This window comes from Neomonachus schauinslandi, chromosome 9, assembly GCF_002201575.2.
Source record: "Neomonachus schauinslandi chromosome 9, ASM220157v2, whole genome shotgun sequence".
NCBI lineage: Eukaryota > Metazoa > Chordata > Mammalia > Carnivora > Phocidae > Neomonachus > Neomonachus schauinslandi.
Window position 1 is genome coordinate 139,152,882 of NC_058411.1, and position 19,302 is coordinate 139,172,183.

Below are 19,302 nucleotides of genomic sequence, written 5' to 3' on the forward strand. Positions count from 1 at the left end.
GCGGCCGGCAGGGCAGGGGCCTGGCGAGCGCGCGCGGCCGGCGGCGGGATGGGGTCGCGCAGGGCCCCCGGACGCGGCTGGGGCTCGGGCGGGCGGGCCGGGGCGGGGGGCGACGGCGAGGACGACGGGCCGGTGTGGATCCCCAGCCCGGCCAGCCGCAGCTACCTGCTCAGCGTGAGGCCGGAGACCAGGTGAGTGGCGCGTCCCCCCGGGGGGTCCCGGGGCCGGGGGTGGGGTGGGTGGGGTGGGGGGTTGGGGGGTCGGCGGGCGGAGGCCGCGGCGACGCCCTCGAGGGCACCCTGGCTCCCTCCTCCCGAGGCCTGAGAGCTGAGGCGTGGCTGGGCGCAGTGGCCCTCAGGCCCCTCAAGGCTCCTCCTGACCCCTCAGGGCCTGCGGGGCCTCGGGCCTCTGGCAACGCGAGGCTCGAGAGAGGAGAAGGGCCCAGCTCTGGGGGTGATTTCACAGGGGCCCGAAGGCCTTCCTTTATCGCCCCTCGTCCCATCGGCACCCTCACCCCATACTCAGCTACTCCCTGGCCTCGGATTCCACAGTGAGCGATAAGGAAAGCCAGAGTGGCTGGAATTCCTCCCCCAGCTGGAAGGGAGGGGGAGAGCATTCACGGGGTAAGGGTAGGGGCAGAGTGGGAGCGGGGGAGTTGGGGAGGGGCGCTAGGGGGACCCCCCCAGTGGGGGCTACTTAGCTCAGGGGGGTGGGGGTGGTGGGGTTCACCAGGAAGAAATAAGGTTCTTATTTCTGTGCAAATAAGGTTCTTCCTCTGGGCCCAGGGCTGTGGTCTTCCCCAGGATCTTTGTGGGGGCTGGTGAGGGGCAGGGGTGGGATGAGGGGCTGATTGGCCCTGTCTGAAGAATCAGAGCTTGCGGTTCTGAGGGAGCCAAGTGCCCTGCCCAGTTTGGGGGAGTAGGATGCCAAAGGAGGGGCCCAACCGAGGAGCCCTGTACTCCTCTGCCAAGAATTAGAGGTGTGGTTGCTTTGTTTTAGGAGCTAGGCTACCCGCAGATACAAAGACACACAGATAGTCAACAGAGAGGCCCACAGGCGCTCAGAGGCCCCCAGACACCCAAGGACACGTGCATCGCCACGGAGATGGACATTTCCTGCACCCTCTGGGCAGCTCAGTTTCCCTCCAACTCTGGAGCCTGTTTTCCAAAGGGAATTGTGATGGTTGGCTGTTGGGATAGTGGTTGTGTCCCGGCCCCAGAGCTTGGCTTGTTGTAGCTTATGTGGAAAACAGCCACTCATCTGAGAAGCTGTCTGGGGACCTCTTGTCCTCCGTTCCTAAAACAGCACAAAAACAGGCATCAAGGACATTCAGGAAAAGTCCCAGGCACTTCCTCGTGAACTGGCTGAGTTCTGTTGACCTTGGAGTTGGAAAAGTTCAAATGTAACCGGAACCGGTTTCTGCATAAAACTCGTCAAATGGTGTCACATGTCTGGGGCAGGGCTGAGGGCTGGTGTTAGTGACTGAGTGAGACTGGACAAGGCCCCTGGCTTCCCAGGAAAGAATGCCCCTTTCCCCGAACCATTGGCTCTATGGAAAAACTGGAATGAGCCTTGGGCATTTATTTCCATCTGTGGTGAAGCTGACTGCCTTGTAGGAGCCTCACACTTGTCTCACACTTGTCACGGGGACTCGCCTGGGCTTTGCCTCCTGCATCTGGCCTTTGTCAATACCAGGAGAACACACAGCAGAGAAGCAGCGATGGAGGGAGGGAAGCAGGGGTGGCTTGAAAACCAGGCAGAATAGGGAAGGCAGTGGATCTGGACTGGTAGAGAAAAAGCTGGAGAGTGGACAGCTACCTGGCTGAGCTGTTGTATGGTAGATGATTTTTAATTGCCCACCTGATGAGCACAAAGCAGTGTCCCAGCCTGAGAACTGCAGGCAGGACGGAAGTGGCCGGTCCAAGTCCCCTTGTATCTAAATGCGAATGCTACTTTTCATTAGGCCTTTGGAGGAGGCAGGGCTGGGGCTCCAGTGGGAGAGAGGGCTCTGTTTTGCCCCTGTCGGCTGGCTACAGACCCCCACAGGTCCTCAGGGACAAGGAGGGCCGGATTTATCTCACCTCTGGAAAAGCCTCTGGCCAAAGAGGGAAGAATGTGACTGTGAATGGCTGTGAGGGGGGGGGGGGCGATTCCCAGTTCCCTAGCAAGGCCTGACTCTTGTGTTAGAGCGGGCAACCATGCAGTCTTCTGTCCCTCACAATAGCTTGACTGCCTGTGGGGATGGGAAGAGGGCCCAAGAGATGCAGGAGAAAGAGGGTCCCTTGAGGACTTTGCCAGCTATCCTTGGCCCCAGCCCAGATGAACCCTGACTATCCCAGAGTCCTGACTGAGAGGCAGGTTCTTTTCCACTCACTCTTGGCTCCAACATTTTTCTGGGTCTACCTCTATGCATGGAGCTCACAAGGCGTCATTGTCGGCTGCCTCTGGGAGCTGATGGACAGCTGGGCTGGCGGCTGGGCCACCAGAAGCGTTGGCCCAGGGCTAGAACCTGGACCCCTGTGCCTATCTTCCCTCGCCTAACCCCACGGCCCTGAGGTGGTTTCCAGACTGTAGTCAGCTTAAGGCTATTTCCAGTGCGCACTGGGGTCAGAGGCCCAGCATGCAGATAGTCCCAGCAAACTGTTGGTCCAGCCTCCTAGGACATCCACCCTCTAGGACCTCATCCCTATAGGAAGGTGGGGCATGGGGACTAGAGTGGGGTAAGGACCTACAGTCAGGTGGACAGACACTCAGAAGTTTCAGAAGTCCCTGCCCCCTCATTTCTTGGAGAGCCTGGCCCACGTGGGCTCAGAGGAGCCACAGGACCTATGATGTTTACTGCAGACAGCTTTGGAAGACCTCTTCTGTTCTGCTTGGGTCAGGCAGGCTGTCTCAGGCTTTCCGGGAAACTGAGTCATCAGGCTGTTCTGTCCCAGAATATATGAAAGCCAGGAAGAGTGGGAGACCCTGGCTTCCACAGCCAGTCCTGGCTCCCTCCAGGCTCACTCTCCTGCTTTACCAAGAGAGCTTTCCTTCCTGGGCCCTGAATTCCCATTCTGTACAATGAAGGTGGCATTAAGAACTGTTGTAGGCCTTTCTGCACCCACGTTTGATGCCTTCGGATTCTGAGCCCCTTGCAGGCAGTGGAGGGAGACGCTCCTGCCTGGGTGAGGCCCTGAGCCTAGCTTTGGCCCGGAAAGCAGGGCATAAGTACAGCTCCCCCCTCCGAAGACAAGGTCGCCTTCGTGGCGCAGGGCTCCTCCCGAGCCGGCTAACAGCGGAAGGGTGAGGCCTGGAGGAAGCAGAACAGGGGACAGAGCCGCACAGACAGCTCTAGAGGGAGCCGGGCTGGGATCACTGTCCCCGCTCAGGGTCTCCTCTGCTTGCAGGTGACACCTGCCATTTTCCTCTTGGAATGAGAGAGCTGATTCTCTCCCTCTCCTTCCCAGGGAAGAAATCCAGACCCAACAGAGGAGAGATCTCTCAATTACGAGGAGAAAGGCAAAGGAAGTTCATGGTCAGGAAAGGATGGAGTTGGCCAGTGTCTTGGAACCATGGGAGGTTCTGCCCACGCGGCCTCCAGAGGATTTTTAAAGCTCTGAGCAAGGCAGCTGCATCCTTGCCCTTCCCACCTTCCCTGGAGCAGCGGCTCCCTCTGGGGGGCAGCACCCTTCCTGTTTGAAAGATGCTCTTGCATACCCTCTCTCTTCCTTCTTTCTCTCTCTCTGTCTCCCTTCCATAAAACAGCTGTTGGATGCCTGCTGTCTGCTAAGCACTGTGCTGGGAGTAGGAAAGCTACCAAGAAAGCTGGGTCTGAAGGCAGGGCGGACAGGGGTTAGTTGAGCAGAAGGAAGGAGGGAGGGCTTTCCAAACAGGGAGGCCAGAAGTATGGGCTTAGAGGCCATGTCCGTGGCAGTTAGGGACAGGTCTGGTTCCAGTGGAACGTGGGTGTTGGGAAGAAGAGAACCATGGTTGTAGTGGGGGTGTGAGCTGAGCCGGGAGGACCTTACGTGCCCAATTAAGGAGTTGAGACTCAACGGGAGGATTGTCACATTTTTTTTCAGGGAAGTGGTGTGATATGGGGTGTGAAGGAGAAAGGGGCTGAGGTGGTCATCAGAAATGGAGCCATGGGGGTCTAGATCAGGACACAACTGCAGGAGTAGCGAGAAAGGGAGAAAGAAGAGCCAAGAATTGTTGACCGGCGGGACTTAGGAGCTGGAGGAGAGGGAGGAATCCAAAGCGGCAGATTTACAGTTTGGAGTTTGGGAGGACGCTGGAGGTGGCCCCAAGCCCAGGAGCCCTGGAGTGGAAGCCGTGTTTTGGGGCAGAGGAGGAATTTGGGGTTTTGGTTATAAAGAGACAGGCTCTCAGTGGAGCTTGCTTGTGGTTGGAGATGCAGACTCAAGTGTCCTGGGGCAGGCTGGGCTGCCGGGCACAAAGGGAGAGCTCGCCTGGCAGGGACAGCCGAAGGGGGCCAGGGTGGAGGGGGTGGCCCCAAGATCTCCCAAAGGGCTGTGTCACAGTGGTCCTAGGCTCCCCTGGAGCTGTTCGTGTTAGGAAAGGTGGAGGGAGAGGAGAGGGGGGTGGTGTCCCTGTTTGGGTCCCCCCCCCCCAGTGGCCAGTGTCCACTTTGAGCTGCCCTGGGGGTAGGAGGGGCGATCAGGGCCTGTAGGCATAATGGGCCTTGTGCTAGTCTCACTGAGCTGGGTGCCTCCTGGCTCCTGCTGAATTAACTGCTTTGTTTTTCTCCTCTTCTTTTCCCTTCCAGCTGGTTTGCCTTGTGTGGCCCCTTTAACCGTACTTTAACCTATTAATGGGTGTTCTCCAAGCCACCTGTCTCCTTCCCAGGGTGTTAGCGGGTTTCTAAGAACGGGGGCCCTTCTCCCCCAAAAGGCCGAGGGTTGAAGCAGGAGCTGCTCCCCAGGCTGGTGCGCTGCGGGGTTGGGAAGCGTGCCAGGCAGCCATGAGCCCCTCTCTGGGGGCCAGTGACCCAAGTGCCTGGGACGCATTTTTCTCAAAGCGCAGCCCCAAGGGGCCTCCTTCCTGCCTAACCATCCCCCCTGGACTCCTCTGCATTTAATGAGCTCTCGGATTCAGATACGCTGGTGTCTGGTGGTGAGGCCAGCAGGCCAACGAAGACAGCTGGTCCCTTTTAATAGAAAGGCCTCCAGGCCCCAGATGGTGGCCAATTAATACTCTGCAGAATGTTGTTGGTTTCGCCTTCTTTCCTTGCTTTTTTGGCCTAATGATTCCATTTGCTGTTTTCGCTTAGCTTATCAAGCAACCGGTTGTCTCACCCCAGCTCTGGAAGGTAAACGCACATTGCATTACATTTCTCTGACTGCTTTTTTTTCCTTGGGTCTGGGCATTGAAGGGCCTCGGGGTGACAGTTTGTACACTGACGGGGCTGCATGGGGTGAGGGGAGGCCTGGGGGGGGGGGGGGGGGGGGGGGTGTGAGGGGGCATTCTTGTGAGCACGGGTCTTACAGGGGCTAGAGTTGAAGCTTGCATGGACCACTGAAAGGCTTCTGGGGACCCAGAAATAGGCAAGGCTTCCCTAGGTGCGCGCTGCTGTGTCTCTGTGCCCCCAGGAGAGGTACCACGGGGCCCGGACAGCGAACCACCAGGCATGGGCCCCACTTCCCGGTCTGAGGTCTCCACGGTGTTTGTAATCCCATGTCTAGGTTGGACCCCTTACTGTCGATCTTCTGACCAGGGTTCCTGCCTTAAATGGTTTCCCCCTGAGTCCCTTAAGTTCTTCTACCACCTCTTTCTCTAATCCCCCTCTCCTTTGGCTCTCTCCACCCCCGCAGGACTGTGCACTCGTTGAGGTCAGGGAGCACCGTGTTAGTGTTTTCCTGCATTTGCTTGTTCTCTGCACCTGCTTCAGAGGCAGGGCAGGACCGGAGCAGGCCCAGTGGGGGTTCGCCCGTGGAATGCCTGTCCTCTCTCCTCCCGGGCTGGGGACAGCTTTGTACTGTTGGCTGAGCTGACTTTTATAATCAAAGTGGGAACATTTCCTGGCTCTCTCCCACCACTTGGACCTCCCACCATCTGGTAGATTTGGGGAGAGTTGCCTACAGTTTCTGTACACAGAGAAAGATTCCTGAGTAGCCAACTGGTGTCCCAATAGGTAATAGTGTCTACAGACACGATTAGGACCTACCATGTACTTTCCCTTGATATAGGAGAGCATTGAGGAACTTTGTTCTGGGTTAGTTCAGGGTCTGGACGGGTGGGAGAGAGGACATCACAGACAATTCAAAGTGGAGTGCTAAGTGCTAAAAGAGAAAGGTCCTTGGAAGTTTATTTAAAGCAAGGTAAAGAACCAAACCTAAGGGCAGAGTCTGGTTCCTCTGAACACCATGAAAGCCAGTGATTCTGGTATTCCTTAGAAACACACGATTAGGTTGTCATCTCCTTATGAAGTCACAGAGTTGGAAAGACTTGGAGGTGTCAGGGTGGGACCAGACCGTTTCCAGATGTGTGGACTTCTGGCTTTCTAGGACCCTGGAAGCAGCTCATTCACAGTCCGTCAGAGCGGTCTGGAGTTGGGGACAGAAAGCGGGTGACATTCGGTGGACAGCATATGCAGAGACTCTCCCTGTCTCCCCTCATGCACCCCACACCCACCTCCCAGAGGGCTTTCGGCTAGTCATGCCATGATTTTCCCATGTAAACATTTTCTGTAATGCAGCTTAGAACCTAGTGTGGGAAGTTTGAGAAGATGAGTGTTCTTTCCTGTTCAAAATCAGTAAGGACACAAAATGACTACCTGTTGTTGAATATCTCGCATGAGCACCGCCTCTGCAAATTTCCTGGAAGCAGAGTTTCCCTCTTTTCTCTCGGGCACCCATTTCCAGTAGCTTATCTCCTTAGACTCGTCCAAGCAGCCTAAGCTGAATACTGGATCCAGGCTCATGTTCATGAGTAAGATAGGATTCAGGTTATGGAGGGAGGACAGAACGAGGGCTGTTTTGAATTAGCTGCAACATCACGGAAGTCCAAATCCTTTTGGCACAACAGTTTCCTTTGGTAACTGTGGGTGGGGATTTGGTATGCCCCAAAGTCAGAAATTTGCTCTTAGTGTGAGAGCAGCAAGAAACATTTTCAGATGTTATGTTCCTGAGTGTCAGGGAATTGAAGGACCCTCTCTTTCCAAGCGGGTTAGAGGAAAAGGAAGAGTTGTACTCGAGAGAGGAGTTCTAGATGAGAGCATCACAGGGAGTGTTCTAGAAGCCTGACTGTAGACCCAGTTCAAACGTTCAGATGTGTGGGAGGTTAGCGTCCCCCTTTCTGGGTAGACTCTGCCGGGGAGGGCTCCTGTCAATTCCCCGAAGGCCCAGGCATCTGCATTCCTGTGGAGACACCACGCCTGGAGCCCTGTGGGTCCAGAAGTCTTACCTGCTTCCAGACGCTCTTCCTGGGATAGAACCTGTCTCCTCAAACTCAAGTCCAGAATGACATGCACAGAAACAATGAGTGTGGAAGCTCTCCCCACAAAGCACAGGGTTGTAGCCCCTCGTTGCTGTGCTCGAACAGACCCCCCCCCCCCCGCCGCCCCCGGTGGAGAGGTCTCGAGCCGACACGCATTGCCTGGGTGGCAGCCCCTCCTCTGAGGCACAGAGAAAGGCAGACCCTCCCGCTTCTGTTCACTTCTCCCCTCATGGTCCTCACTGCTGCTCACAATGGGCTGTGTGAGTGGGGAGGGCCGGGCACGGCTTGTGCACTAGACAACTTGGCTGTGTGGTTACGCCTCATGCCTAGGGACGCATTGTGTCTCTGCGGGCCCGTGAGAGGGTTTGGCATGGTGGTTTGCTTCCTGTGCCCAGGAAGGAGAGGACTGGACATGCTAAGCAGTGTTGGTGAGTCCACGCTGGACTCTGAGCCTGCAAATGCCCTTGAATTCGGAGAGGCTGACTGTCACAGTGGAACTAAAAGTCCTGGCTTTTGCAGGGATGGATCTGGTTCTGGTTTGGCAGTCGTGCTGGTTGGTCTTGGAGCTGGCAGCCGTGTATTCACTTGCGCATGTGGTATCCAAGGATGATCCAGGAGCAGACTCTCTTTTCTGATGCCCCGAGGAATTAGAGTCTAACTTTGGATCCAGATCCCTGGCATTGGCTGGCTTATTCTTTATCTACTGTGGTCCATGCTCATAAATTCGGGGGCATTTCTTTTGAGCCCAAACATTAGGGGAGACCCCTGAACTGCGTCTCCTTGAGGGTTAACTGGCTTTTCCCTCTTTGGCATGAATGGAAGCTCTGCTGTTCTGGGGTCTCCATCTCTGAGGCTGGACCTATCCATATGTGTGCCACCCCCATGCACGAGCTTTCCGGGAGATAAACGGTAGAGGGTAAAGCAAAGCCCTCCAATAAGGATGGGAAAGGGACACCAGGGCTGATGGTTTGGCATGCTTAGGAGCCTGGCCCATGGTCAGAAGACTGCCTATTGGAATGGGTCTGGATCAGGTTTCCTCAGCCCCTCGGTACCATCCCTGCCTCCAACCTGGCCAAGAGATCTGGCTCCCTTGAAGACTTGCTCAGGTACTGGAGCCATGGCCATGGGATGATGGATGGATATGGTAAGATTTAAGTTGCTTTGGACAACACCAGTCCAAATTGGGCAATACCAGATATCTTGGCAGGGGGGGAAGGCCACTCTGAAAAGTTCTTTGCCTCTCCTAGGAGCACCTTCTGCTCCATCATTGCTCAGCTAACAGAGGAGACCCAGCCGCTATTCGAGACCACGCTCAAGTCCCAGGCTGTGTCCGAGGACAGTGATGCCAAGTTCACCTGCATCGTCACAGGTAATGAAGCCCTCTGTACAATCCACACCAGGGTCACTGCACACAGGAGGGTCCCAGGGGGCTGTGGGGACAGGCACGGAAGGGGTTGGCTGTGTGCATAAAACTGTGCAAGTTCACATTTGTTTCCTTAGCTTTCTCTCCAGTTTAATCTCCCTGTGTGGGCTGGGGTCCCTTTCTCCTCCCATTCTGGAACCACATATACACCCTGCTCTTCTTCAAAATCTATTTTCAGGTTCTTAACTCTCGGGCAAACATAGACGACCAATTAATCTTAGTTGCAAGGAAAGAAGCTCTCCAGTTGAAAAAGGTTTTTGAGGCCGTCTCCCCAAATATCCCCATTTTAGAGTTGAGTAGGTTGACGCTTGGGGCTGTCAAGCCTGAGAGACAGTGATGTCGAGTGATTCTGACTGCAGACCCTGGAGACAGACTGCCTGGCTGGAATGCTGATCTGTCCCCTTTCCAGTTATGTGATACAGAAGAGTTTGCATAACCTTTCATGACTTCGCAGCACCTCCTCTGTAAAGTGGGGATGATGATAGTATGAACCTCATAGGATTATTGTGAGACCGAATGCATCAAACCTGCAAAGCATTTGGAATAGTGCCTGGCATACAGTTAGTACCATGTAAGTGTTAGAAATGAAGACGACTATTATTCGCATTTCCCTGAGCTCCATGGTGGGATTTGGCAGAACAGCAAGCAGAGTGATACTCCTTGGGAGGGGATGGTGTGGTGGATGGACTAGAAAGCTGGCCCTGAGCATGGCCTCTCCTCCAGACCTCCTGTCGCACCAGCCTGACCTGCTAGTGGGCCTGCGGGTCTGCCCCTCCTAGCCGTGCAGCCATCAGACCAAGGGGCCCAGATCAAGCTTCCCTCCGAGAGTGCCCTTTTCCCCCCCCAGTAAATCAAGGGCATTGGTAGTTTCCAGCTGTGACATGCCCTGATTCTGGGGGACGTGTCTGCCCCAGCCATCTAAACAGCTTCTCTGGGACCGGGTTCCCCCGGGCAGTTCTCACCCTTACCCAGAACCCTCTGAGCTCCACGCTGAGAACCCCGTCTGTTCCAGGGGATGGCAGACACCTGCCTATATCCCTTACCTTTGTGTGGCATAACACATTTCGCAATATTTATCTGTTTCCATTGTCATTGGATTCTTACAAAACCTGGTGAAGTAAGTGCTATTATTAGTCAAATTTTACGGAGAAGGAACCGACAATAGGTTAGGTGACTTGCCAAAGTCCACAAAGCTGGTGAAGAGGAGATACTACTTCTGCTCTCTGTAGCATCTGAGGCTTCTCCTTTGTGCCTGCTTTGTAACTGTGGTACTAACAGTTTTCTGGAAGAACTTAGCTCTTTCACAAATCTGTGTTACATACGCTATTTTCTTTTCTTTTCTTTTTTTTTTAAGATTTTATTTATTTGAGAGAGAGAGACACAGCGAGAGAGGGAACACAAGCAGGGGGAGTGGGAGAGGGAGAAGCAGGCTTCCCGCCGAGCAGGGAGCTCGACGCGGGGCTCGATCCCAGGATCTGGAATCATGACCCGAGCCGAAGGCAGACACTCAATGACTGAGCCACCCAGGCGCCCCTACATACGCTATTTTCCCTACCTAGAAAGTCCTTAATCACTTCTTTTTAAAGGAAATTAATTTTTATTTGATCAAATTAACACATATACATAATGTAAGTCTTCAAAGTATACTAATAGGCATGTATCAAAGTACAGCAGTTCACCTCTCCCACCAGTTTGTCTTCCCGGAAGCGACTGTTTTCACCTTTTAACTATTAGTGTATACATTTAGCTATTCAATGTATTTATTAGCTATCAGTGTCTACATTTAGCTATTAGTGTATACATTTAGCTGTTTAGTGTATACATTTCCACAATGCTGAGTAATTATGTGACTGTTCTGCCTTCAGCTCGGGTCACGATCCCAGGGTCCTGGGATCGAGCCCCGCATCGGGCTCCCTGCTCGGCGGGGAGCCTGCTTCTCCCTCTCTCACTCCCCCTGCTTGTGTTCCTGATCTCCCTATCTCTCTGTCAAATAAATAAATTTTAAAAATCTAAAAAAAAAATAATGTGACTGTTGCTAACTTTTGACACTTCGGGTTTTCATGCTAGCTGGTCTTCCTGTTACAGTGGTTAGGGAATTAGCTCTCTCTATGTTAATTTTCTCTGTTTCTCCTCACTTATCTTCTCAATATAGTTATGTCATAATTTTTGCTTAAATCAATATTTACTGTTTACCTTATTTCTAGGTAATATTATTCATAACTGAAGATTGTAGTATGCTATGATTATACTTCTTTCTTCTGTTTTTACTCATTAGTATTTTCTTTAATTTTTTGTTTAATTGGTTTTTTTTTTTTTTTTTTTTTTGCTACCTATTGCTAAATTTTCTTATCCCATCCAATAGCCTCTTACTACAGTTTCCTACAAGGTCACTGTCATCAGTCCTCCTGGCAGCTGCTTTCCTTGGAGACATCTCTCTTGGACGTCTCTGCTCTTCTGTCTCAACTGGTGGCCTTTTAGGCCAGATACACAGCTGTTATCCTGGGGTTTCCCTTGCCTTTCTCCTGGGTTTGATTCAGTTTCCTGGATCTCATATGGTCCTTTTTCTTGGTTTATTCTCTGGCTTTACTAAACTACATCTTTCAGTAGTGTCATGAAAAAGACATTCTACCAGAGATGGTATGACAATGGGGGCTTTGTGATGACAAGCTCTCCACCTGTCTCTCCTTTGAGCCTTTCAGCCCCAGTGTGATTTAGTTGCTTTCTGCATCTGACACATGGTTGGCATCTTGGGATCTCCCTTTACCATCATCCTATGCATTCCCTTTACCTCTCTCCTGTGATGGATTTCCTGGTTTTTATATTCCACATTTTTCTTTTTCTTGATTTACATTCTTATTTTGGTAGCTTCCTAGGCAGAGTACGTGGGAAGTAAATGTTAGACAACTTCTGTCTGAAAATGTTTTTTTGTTTGTTTTTTACTTTACTCTTGATGGAGAGTTTGGCTGGGTATAGAATTCTAAGTTGAAAATAATTGTCCTTGAGAATTTTGAAGACATTGCTGCATTGTCTTCTTGCTCCCAATGTTAGTGTTCAGAGCAAGATGATGATTTGACTCCTCATTCTTTTTTCTTTTTTTAAAGATTTTATTTATTTATTTATTTGAGAGAGAGAGAGAGAGAGAAACAGCATGAGAGGGGAGAGGGTCAGAGGGAGAAGCAGGCTCCCCGCCGAGCCGGGAGCCCAATGTGGGACTCGATCCCAGGACTCTGGGACCATGACCTGAGCCGAAGGCAGTCGCTTAACCAACTGAGCCACCCAGGCGCCCATTGACTCCTCATTCTTTGCAGGAGACTGTTTGTTTGTTTTCTTTTTTCCCTCTCTCTCTCTCTGGAAGCTTGTAAGAATGTTCTGATATTTCATAATGATGTATCTTGATATGGGTGTCTTTTCATCCTGAGGTGTGCTTGGATTCTTTCAATCTGGTAACCGATGGCCTCTAGGTCTGAGAAATTTGAGATTATTTTGATGTTGGTTTGTTCCTCCTGTTTTCTCTCCTCCTTCTTTCTGGAACTCTTGTCATGTGGATATCTGCTCCCCTGGACTCATTCTCTTATTTTCTTTTCCTTTCTTCCCCTTTTATCTATTTGTCTTTTTGCTCTACTTTCTGGGAGATTTTCTCTGGGTTTTTAATTTCTAAGAGCTCCTTAAAAAAATTTTTTTTTCAGGGGCACCTGGGTGGCTCAGTTGTTAAGCATCTGCATTCTGCCCTGGTCATGATCCCAGGGTCCTGGGGTCGAGCCCCACATCGGGCTCCCTGCTTGGTGGGAAGTCTGCTTCTCCCTCTCCCTCTGCCCCTGCTTGTGTTCCCTCTCTCCCTGTTTCTCTCTCTGTCAAATAAATAAATAAAATCTTAAAATATATATTTTTTTTCCTGTGGCAATCTGTTCTGCATGAACGTTATATCTTCTCTTAGCTCTCTGAGACTAGTAATGATAGTTTTCTAAAAGTTTCCTTCTCCCTGCATAGCTTGAGTTCCTTCCAATATGCTTTTTTTTTTTTTTTAATTTAGTTGTTTTGGTCCTTAATTTTCTATGTATAGGCTTTTCTCAGACACCTAGGGATCTTTGGGTGTCAGATAATGGTCAAAAAGCTGGTTGTCAGTTCTGAGCAAGCAGGAGGGGCCTGAAAACTTGAGGCTTCCTTGTAGGGTGATCTGGCAACCACTGTTGGAACTGACAAAGCAAGTTTCTTTAATGCCTTCATCTTGGGCTAGCTAGAGTCCCTAGTGAATACTGTTCCCATACCTTGCCTGGAGGGTAAAGATTTTCCAGGGGCTATGCAGATGACAGGGTTGGGTGGGCTCTCATCAGAGAGCATTTATTTTATGCATACAGTTACTATGTTATTCTGTTTCCCATAGAGTAGTCATGCCCTCAGCTGTGCTGGATTGCCCTTAGGGTAGTTTTACCTTTCCAGATAATCCTCAGGGTAGTTTTACCTTTCCAGATAATCATCCTCGCCTTTTGACCATGGAGGCAGGGGGCGGGAAGGAGTGTACCTAGTGGCACGGAGGGGGTGAGGGGATCCAGAGATCTGATGGTTTTTCATGCAACTTATAACCCCTCCTCCTTCCCTTTCCCCCAAGTGTTTGCCAGAAATTATGCCTTTTGGGGGATTTTCCAGTGTTCAAAGGGTAGCTCTCAATTCCCCCGCTGCTACCTTAGGGTTCAGCTGTCCTTGGTCTGCAGAGCCTGTTTCCACAATCTGCTTTCCGACTTTCAAACTGTTGTTCCTCCTACTGCTTGCCTCATCTGTTCTCCCCTTCCCTGTGGTTTTATATCTTTTAATTAAAAAATACTCTTTAGAGTACTCACAGTGGAGAGAGAGTGAAAACAGGTGATATGCTCATTCTGTCTTTTTACCTAGAAGCCTACTCCTTTGCTGGAAAATTCCTTCTCATCTTTCAAAGCCCAGCCCAAATATCTTATCCTCTAGGACATCATCTCTAGCTCTTCTACGGAAATCTCTTGCTTTATCTGTTTCTCCATTCCTCTGGGAAGACTGAGATCTGCGAGGATAGAGCACAATCCTGGCACATGGTGCCTTTCTGGAGCAAGCCCAAAGAAGGCGCTCGGTACCTATTTGCCAAATGCCTATTCCTTTAAGGGGCAGCTGCTGCTGGGGCCGTGGGCTGCCTGAGACGGGCAGGCATCAGAGAAGGGCTCCCTTCTCTCTCTCTTCCATTATACCCTTCGTAGCCATGGACTCTGAGAGTGATGTTGGAGAAGCCAGATAGGAGTCTGACTTACAGAATCTTGGGGCATTTTATTCAATACATCCAATGTCATTATGAAACTTTGCCCTGTTTTAAGCCCAACCCAAAGGAGCAAACCTTTACCCCTTCAGTTGAGATAACATCCATGTCTCATGATGACCAACCAGGGCCACGGTCTTCTTTCTGCTCGGGAGCACCTGCCATGCTCGGATCTACAGCACTCCCACTTGGGGCTGTAAGATTTCCAGGGCTCTAGTTATTGCTAACATCTGTACCTCAGTCCCCTGTCGTACCTAACTTCCTCTTCCCCCACTCTTTGCCCCCCACACATAAAAACACATCAGGTCACCTGAGTTTTATATAGTAGATTAAGGAGGAGGTCTCTGTGATCACCACAATACACCGTCAATAAGCGATTTCCAATTAGCAAGGAGAGAATGTAGACTGTATGGGGAAGAAAGGGGCAGGGGAAGCGGGATGCAGAAAAATCAGAGAACAAAGGAAACAGGAGCTGGGTCTCCTGATCTGGAGAAGTAGATGGTAGATAGATCTATGGCTGAGACTGGCCTCCACGTGAGACTTGCGTAGTGATCCCAGCATGTGTCGGTGGAGATAAAATGACCACATTTGTCTATCTTCCTCCCACTCTGCTGGTAGTGTTCCTTAAACTAGACTGTGATGAGTCAGCCCCATCAAGGCCCTGCCAGGAACACGTGATGCTTTCTGGTGGGCAGAACCTAGACCACGTGAGGGAGAGGAGTCTGTGCCGGTTCTCCGGCTGGCTGAGCTCTGAGAGAAGTCCTTGGGGTCTTGGAGAAAAATATACAATCCTGAGGCTCTCCCCACTCGGAGGCGGTGAAGGCGGGGACAGCAGGCCTTGACTCAGCCGTCTGGCTGCTGTGTCCCCCAGGGGCTCCTTTGGCCAGAATGCTACTGTCCTCGTTGAGGTTGCCCATCTTTGTCCAGTATGGCGGCCCCATTCCCCCACTCTCCTCAGCTCTTTGTGGATTCTGTGTTGGGGTGTGTGTGTGTGTGTGCATAGATGTTGGGGCAGGGGAGGAAGCCACCGCAAGCCGCTGGGCAGTGATGGAGCCTTGAGACAGAACCAAGTTCCTGAAAAACACCTTTCTCAGAGAAACAAGTCTACTATAATGAATGCTGGGAACAGAAATTTACTTATTGGTCCCGGAATCCTCACCAGAAAGAGCATCGGTAAAGGGAAAAGGAAGCCAGATGCTTTGTGACTCTGGCTACGTCACTTCACTTCCCAGAGCCTTGTCTTCCTTTTGTGTGAAACACAGATTAAAACCCCTGACCGGCCTGTTTTATAGAAGAGAGGGATTTGAATTTGGTTCTTCTGCATGTCATCAGCTGGATGATTTGGGACAGAAGTCTTAATTTCATGGGCCTTGAATTCCTCTTCTTTGTTGTTTTATTTTTTTATTTTTAAGATTTTATTTATTTATTTGACAGAAAGAGAGAGAGAGAGCACAAGTAGGGGGAGGGGGCAGAGGGAGAGGGAGAAGCAGACTCCCCCCCCGAGCAGGGAGCCCAACATGGGGCTCGATCCCAGGACCCTGGGATCATGACCTGAGCTGAAGGCAGATGCTTAACTGACTGAGCCACCCAGGTGCCCCGAATTCCCCTTCTTTAAATTGGGGGTTAATAACAGTACATTCCTGTAGGATTTTTGTGATGATTACATAATACAAGAAAAATGTTCGGCTCAGTACCTGGCACGTAGTGAGTCCTCAGTAAGTGTGAAGAATTGTTTTCACAGGATTGTGAGGAGGGCCAGATGAAACTGTGTTTGAAAGCTCTTTGGAAAACTCTATATTGATACTCATCACTATTGATCTCTTCCACCCAAGCTTCTCAAACTGGGGATGGTTGGGACAAGGCTGCAAGTCTCCGAGCTGGGTTCCAGACTCAGGCCTGCTGGCTGTGAAGCAGAGGTCTCGGGGGGAAAGAGGGAAAGCCACAGGCTGCAGGACCACGTGGGCTCTCCTGGCCAGAGCTGAACGTGTGTGCCTGCCTGCTTGTGGGCACACACGCGCGGGCAGGCATGTGTGTGCAGCTGGGAGGGAAGGACCTTTCCTGCTTTTGTGTGTTTTAGACACACTTCATATTATCCAGGGCACAAGGAGATGTTTTCTGTCCAAATAAAAGTGTTTCAAAAACCCACTGTTGCCATGGAGCCCTAAGCTGTCAGGCTGACCGCCACATTGTGCAGAAGCACCGGAGGAAGGCATGGGGGCTGAGGCCTCAGCCTTGGGGTGCTGGGGTCCATTCAGTATCTCCTTCCCTGCCCCAGCTTGACTGGACTCAGATGCCCTGGAGACTGAGGCCCTACTGGGCAGATCATGGGGCCGGGAGGCTCTGAGCCGGGCCCTGGGAGGGATGAGATCATCGCACAGGATGGTGAGGACATCTGTGCTGGACTTGGCCACATGCGGTGATGTAACCAGGGGCTTTAGCTCACAGTGGAAACATGGGGCTCGCTTTACAGTGAGGGCTGCCCAGAGTTTGTTCCTGGCCGACTCAGCTTCAGCCTCGCCTCCCTTGCTCCCTGCTCCTGGACGCGGTCCCCCGGCGTGCCCTTCGCTCTCCACCCCCACACGCTACTGTTACGGTTCCTACGTCAGGTGTGCCGTCCCCATCTGTCTCCTGCTTGTTTGTTCACTCACTTCCTTACTCACTCCTTTACTCACTCATCCATCAGGGTTTTACTAAGTGACTGCTATGCGCCAGGCACCGTCTCAGCTGCTGAGGACAGAGCAGTAGAGAACACAGAACCGCGCACGTGGGGCGCGGGTCTAGGAGAAGAGACAGGCAGGGACTTAGTGCACCGCAGCAGCCTGATTCGTGCCCTGAAGGGAGGTGCAGGCACCAAACTTTACAGTTTCTGAAATTCCGCCCACCCTTCACGGCCAGTTCAAATGCCGCTCCCGCCATAAAGCCCTCGCTGATATCCTAGCCACAAGTGCTTGCTCCTTTCTTGGCACCCTGAGCACTTAGTGTATTCGTCTATAAATATTTCCTGAGCATTGGCTCCAGACCAGGGACTATTCTAGGAACTAGGGACACAGCAGTGAATAACACAGATAAGTCACAAACCGATGTCCCACTGGGGGTTGGAGAGGATGCACGTCGTCTAACAAACTCCTCAGTGTATCACATGTCAGACGGCAAAGCGTTCTATACACCAAACACAGTGAGAGGAATAGAGGCGCGGGGAGGGTGCGTTCTGTTTAATACAGGGCGGGAGAGAAGGCCCCCCTGAGGAGGTAACGTGAGGACAGAAAGTGAGGGAGTCAAGGTGGGTTGCTCGCACGGTGTGTTAGAGGTGAGCCAGTCGGACCCTGTGGCTGGGGGGGGCAGCGAGCAAGGCCAAGAGTGTTGGGAGATGAGGCAGGGGGGTGCGGGGCCCCGATCAGGAGGGCCTACATGAAATGGGGGCTCCTGGGTGTTTGGAGCAGAGGAGTGCCACGACCTGACTTGACTTGAAAAGGCTCACTCTGGCTGCTATGTGGACAGTGGGCTGAATAGAAGCCAGATTGGGAGTAGTGAGGTCACCGGGGAGGTTATTACAGAAATTGAGGCATGAGATGATGGTGGGGACTGGTTGGTGGTGGGGAGTGGCAAGAAGAGATCAGGTTCTGGATATATTCTGAAGGGAGGGCCCACAGGATTGTCTGATGGAGTGGACATGTGAAAAGGAAAGGAATAAAGGAATACCTCCAGATTTGGGGCCTGAACCAACTTAGGAGGATAAAGTTGTCATGGACCCGAGCTATGTGGGAACTGTCCTGGAGAGGGGCATGAGGAGCTGGGCCTGGGGCATAGTAAGTCCGAGACCTATTAGATCTCCAAGTGGAGGTGTCAAGACACACAGTCAGAATTAGGAACCAGGAGTCCAGGGGGAGGTCTGGGCTGGACGTACAAATGTGGGAGTCGTGAGCATATAGATCTTTAACGGCCAGAGGGCAGCATTAGGGCCTCAGGTTATATGGATAGAAAGGGGCGAGCGGTTCTGGGGCCTGAGCCCTGGGGCGCCTCATACTCACAGGCCCCGGTGGTGAGGGGGACAGATGAAGGAAATTAGAAAGAGTGGCCCGCGATGCAGGAAGAGCACTTGAAGGAGTGAGGAGAAGGTCTCAGGAAGCGGGGTCAATGCCGACAGATTGAGTAGATGAGGCGTAAGAATTGCCAGTAGATTTGGCGACGTGCGAGTCATGAGTGACCTCCACGGGCACAGTTCCGGTGTTGTGTGTGCACAAAAGCCTGATGGGAGGGGAGAGGAGGAAGACAGCGCAGACAGCAGCTGCAGAGAACTTTCTTGTAAAACTCATACATCAGGCTTGTGTGCCAAGGGGGATGATATCACAGAGGGGAACAGTTTGCTGATGGGGGCAAGAGCAGGAAAAACTGTTGGAAAGACATCCTTGATGAGGCAAGAAGAGATGGGGTCCAGTGAGGACAGCTTTGGAGAGACGTGTGGGCCGCAGATACAAAGACAGCAGGGAGGGTGGGGCAGGTGTCCCCTGACTTACCTTTTCTACTGTACGGTGGGTTCCCTGAGACCAGAGAGCCTGCCGGCCAGGCTTCCACAGCTGTGTAACCCCCTCGTGGCGCTCAGCACACTTAATATGTATGTTGGAGGGAATGTGAGCTAGGGGTCTTTGAATTTGGATCAACAGTGTCAGTCATTTGGAGCCGGCTTAAGGAATGAAGCAGGGTTCACTGGTAAGGCTGGTGGGACTGATAAGTAGGAGTTCCTCGGTGCCCAGGCAAGGAATGGAGCCAGTCTTTGGAAGGATGTTGGGACTGTCTATCTGTCTCCTATCTCCTATTCTGTCCTGAATATCAACTTCATTTTTGCATCTCACTGCAGGCCGGTCCACGTGGAGAACAGGGCTGCACCCCTTTGAAATCATAGTGCCAGGCCCAAGGGTAGATTGTCTCTAGGTCCTGATTCCTGAAACCTAGGTCAAATAACTGGACTCGATTAGCTGATTGGGTGTCCATTACCGGACCCATCAGCCAGGTGAGGACGGAGGCAGGGACACGTGACTCTAACAGTTGGAAGCTCTCCTTGTGGGTAGGCTGGAAGTCCCACAGCAGTGAATGATTGGGTAGGGAATTGTAGATGGCAGGATGATGGATGGATGGATGGATGGATGGATGGATGGATGGATAGATGGAT

The 19,302-nt window shown here is 52.0% G+C and overlaps 1 protein-coding gene across 1 annotated transcript in view; it reads left to right on the plus strand.

Annotated features, from left to right (window-relative positions):
• The first annotated feature begins 45 nt into the window (after positions 1–45).
• ALPK3 (alpha kinase 3) overlaps positions 46–19,302 on the plus strand; it is a 47,879-nt gene continuing 28,622 nt past the window's right edge. Inside the window, exons 1-3 of the mRNA XM_021680454.2 lie at positions 46–191; positions 5,273–5,311; positions 8,685–8,806. Of these exons, the coding sequence (XP_021536129.2) occupies positions 49–191; positions 5,273–5,311; positions 8,685–8,806 (304 nt within the window). The 5' untranslated portion in view covers positions 46–48. The remainder of the gene's footprint in view (positions 192–5,272; positions 5,312–8,684; positions 8,807–19,302) is intronic.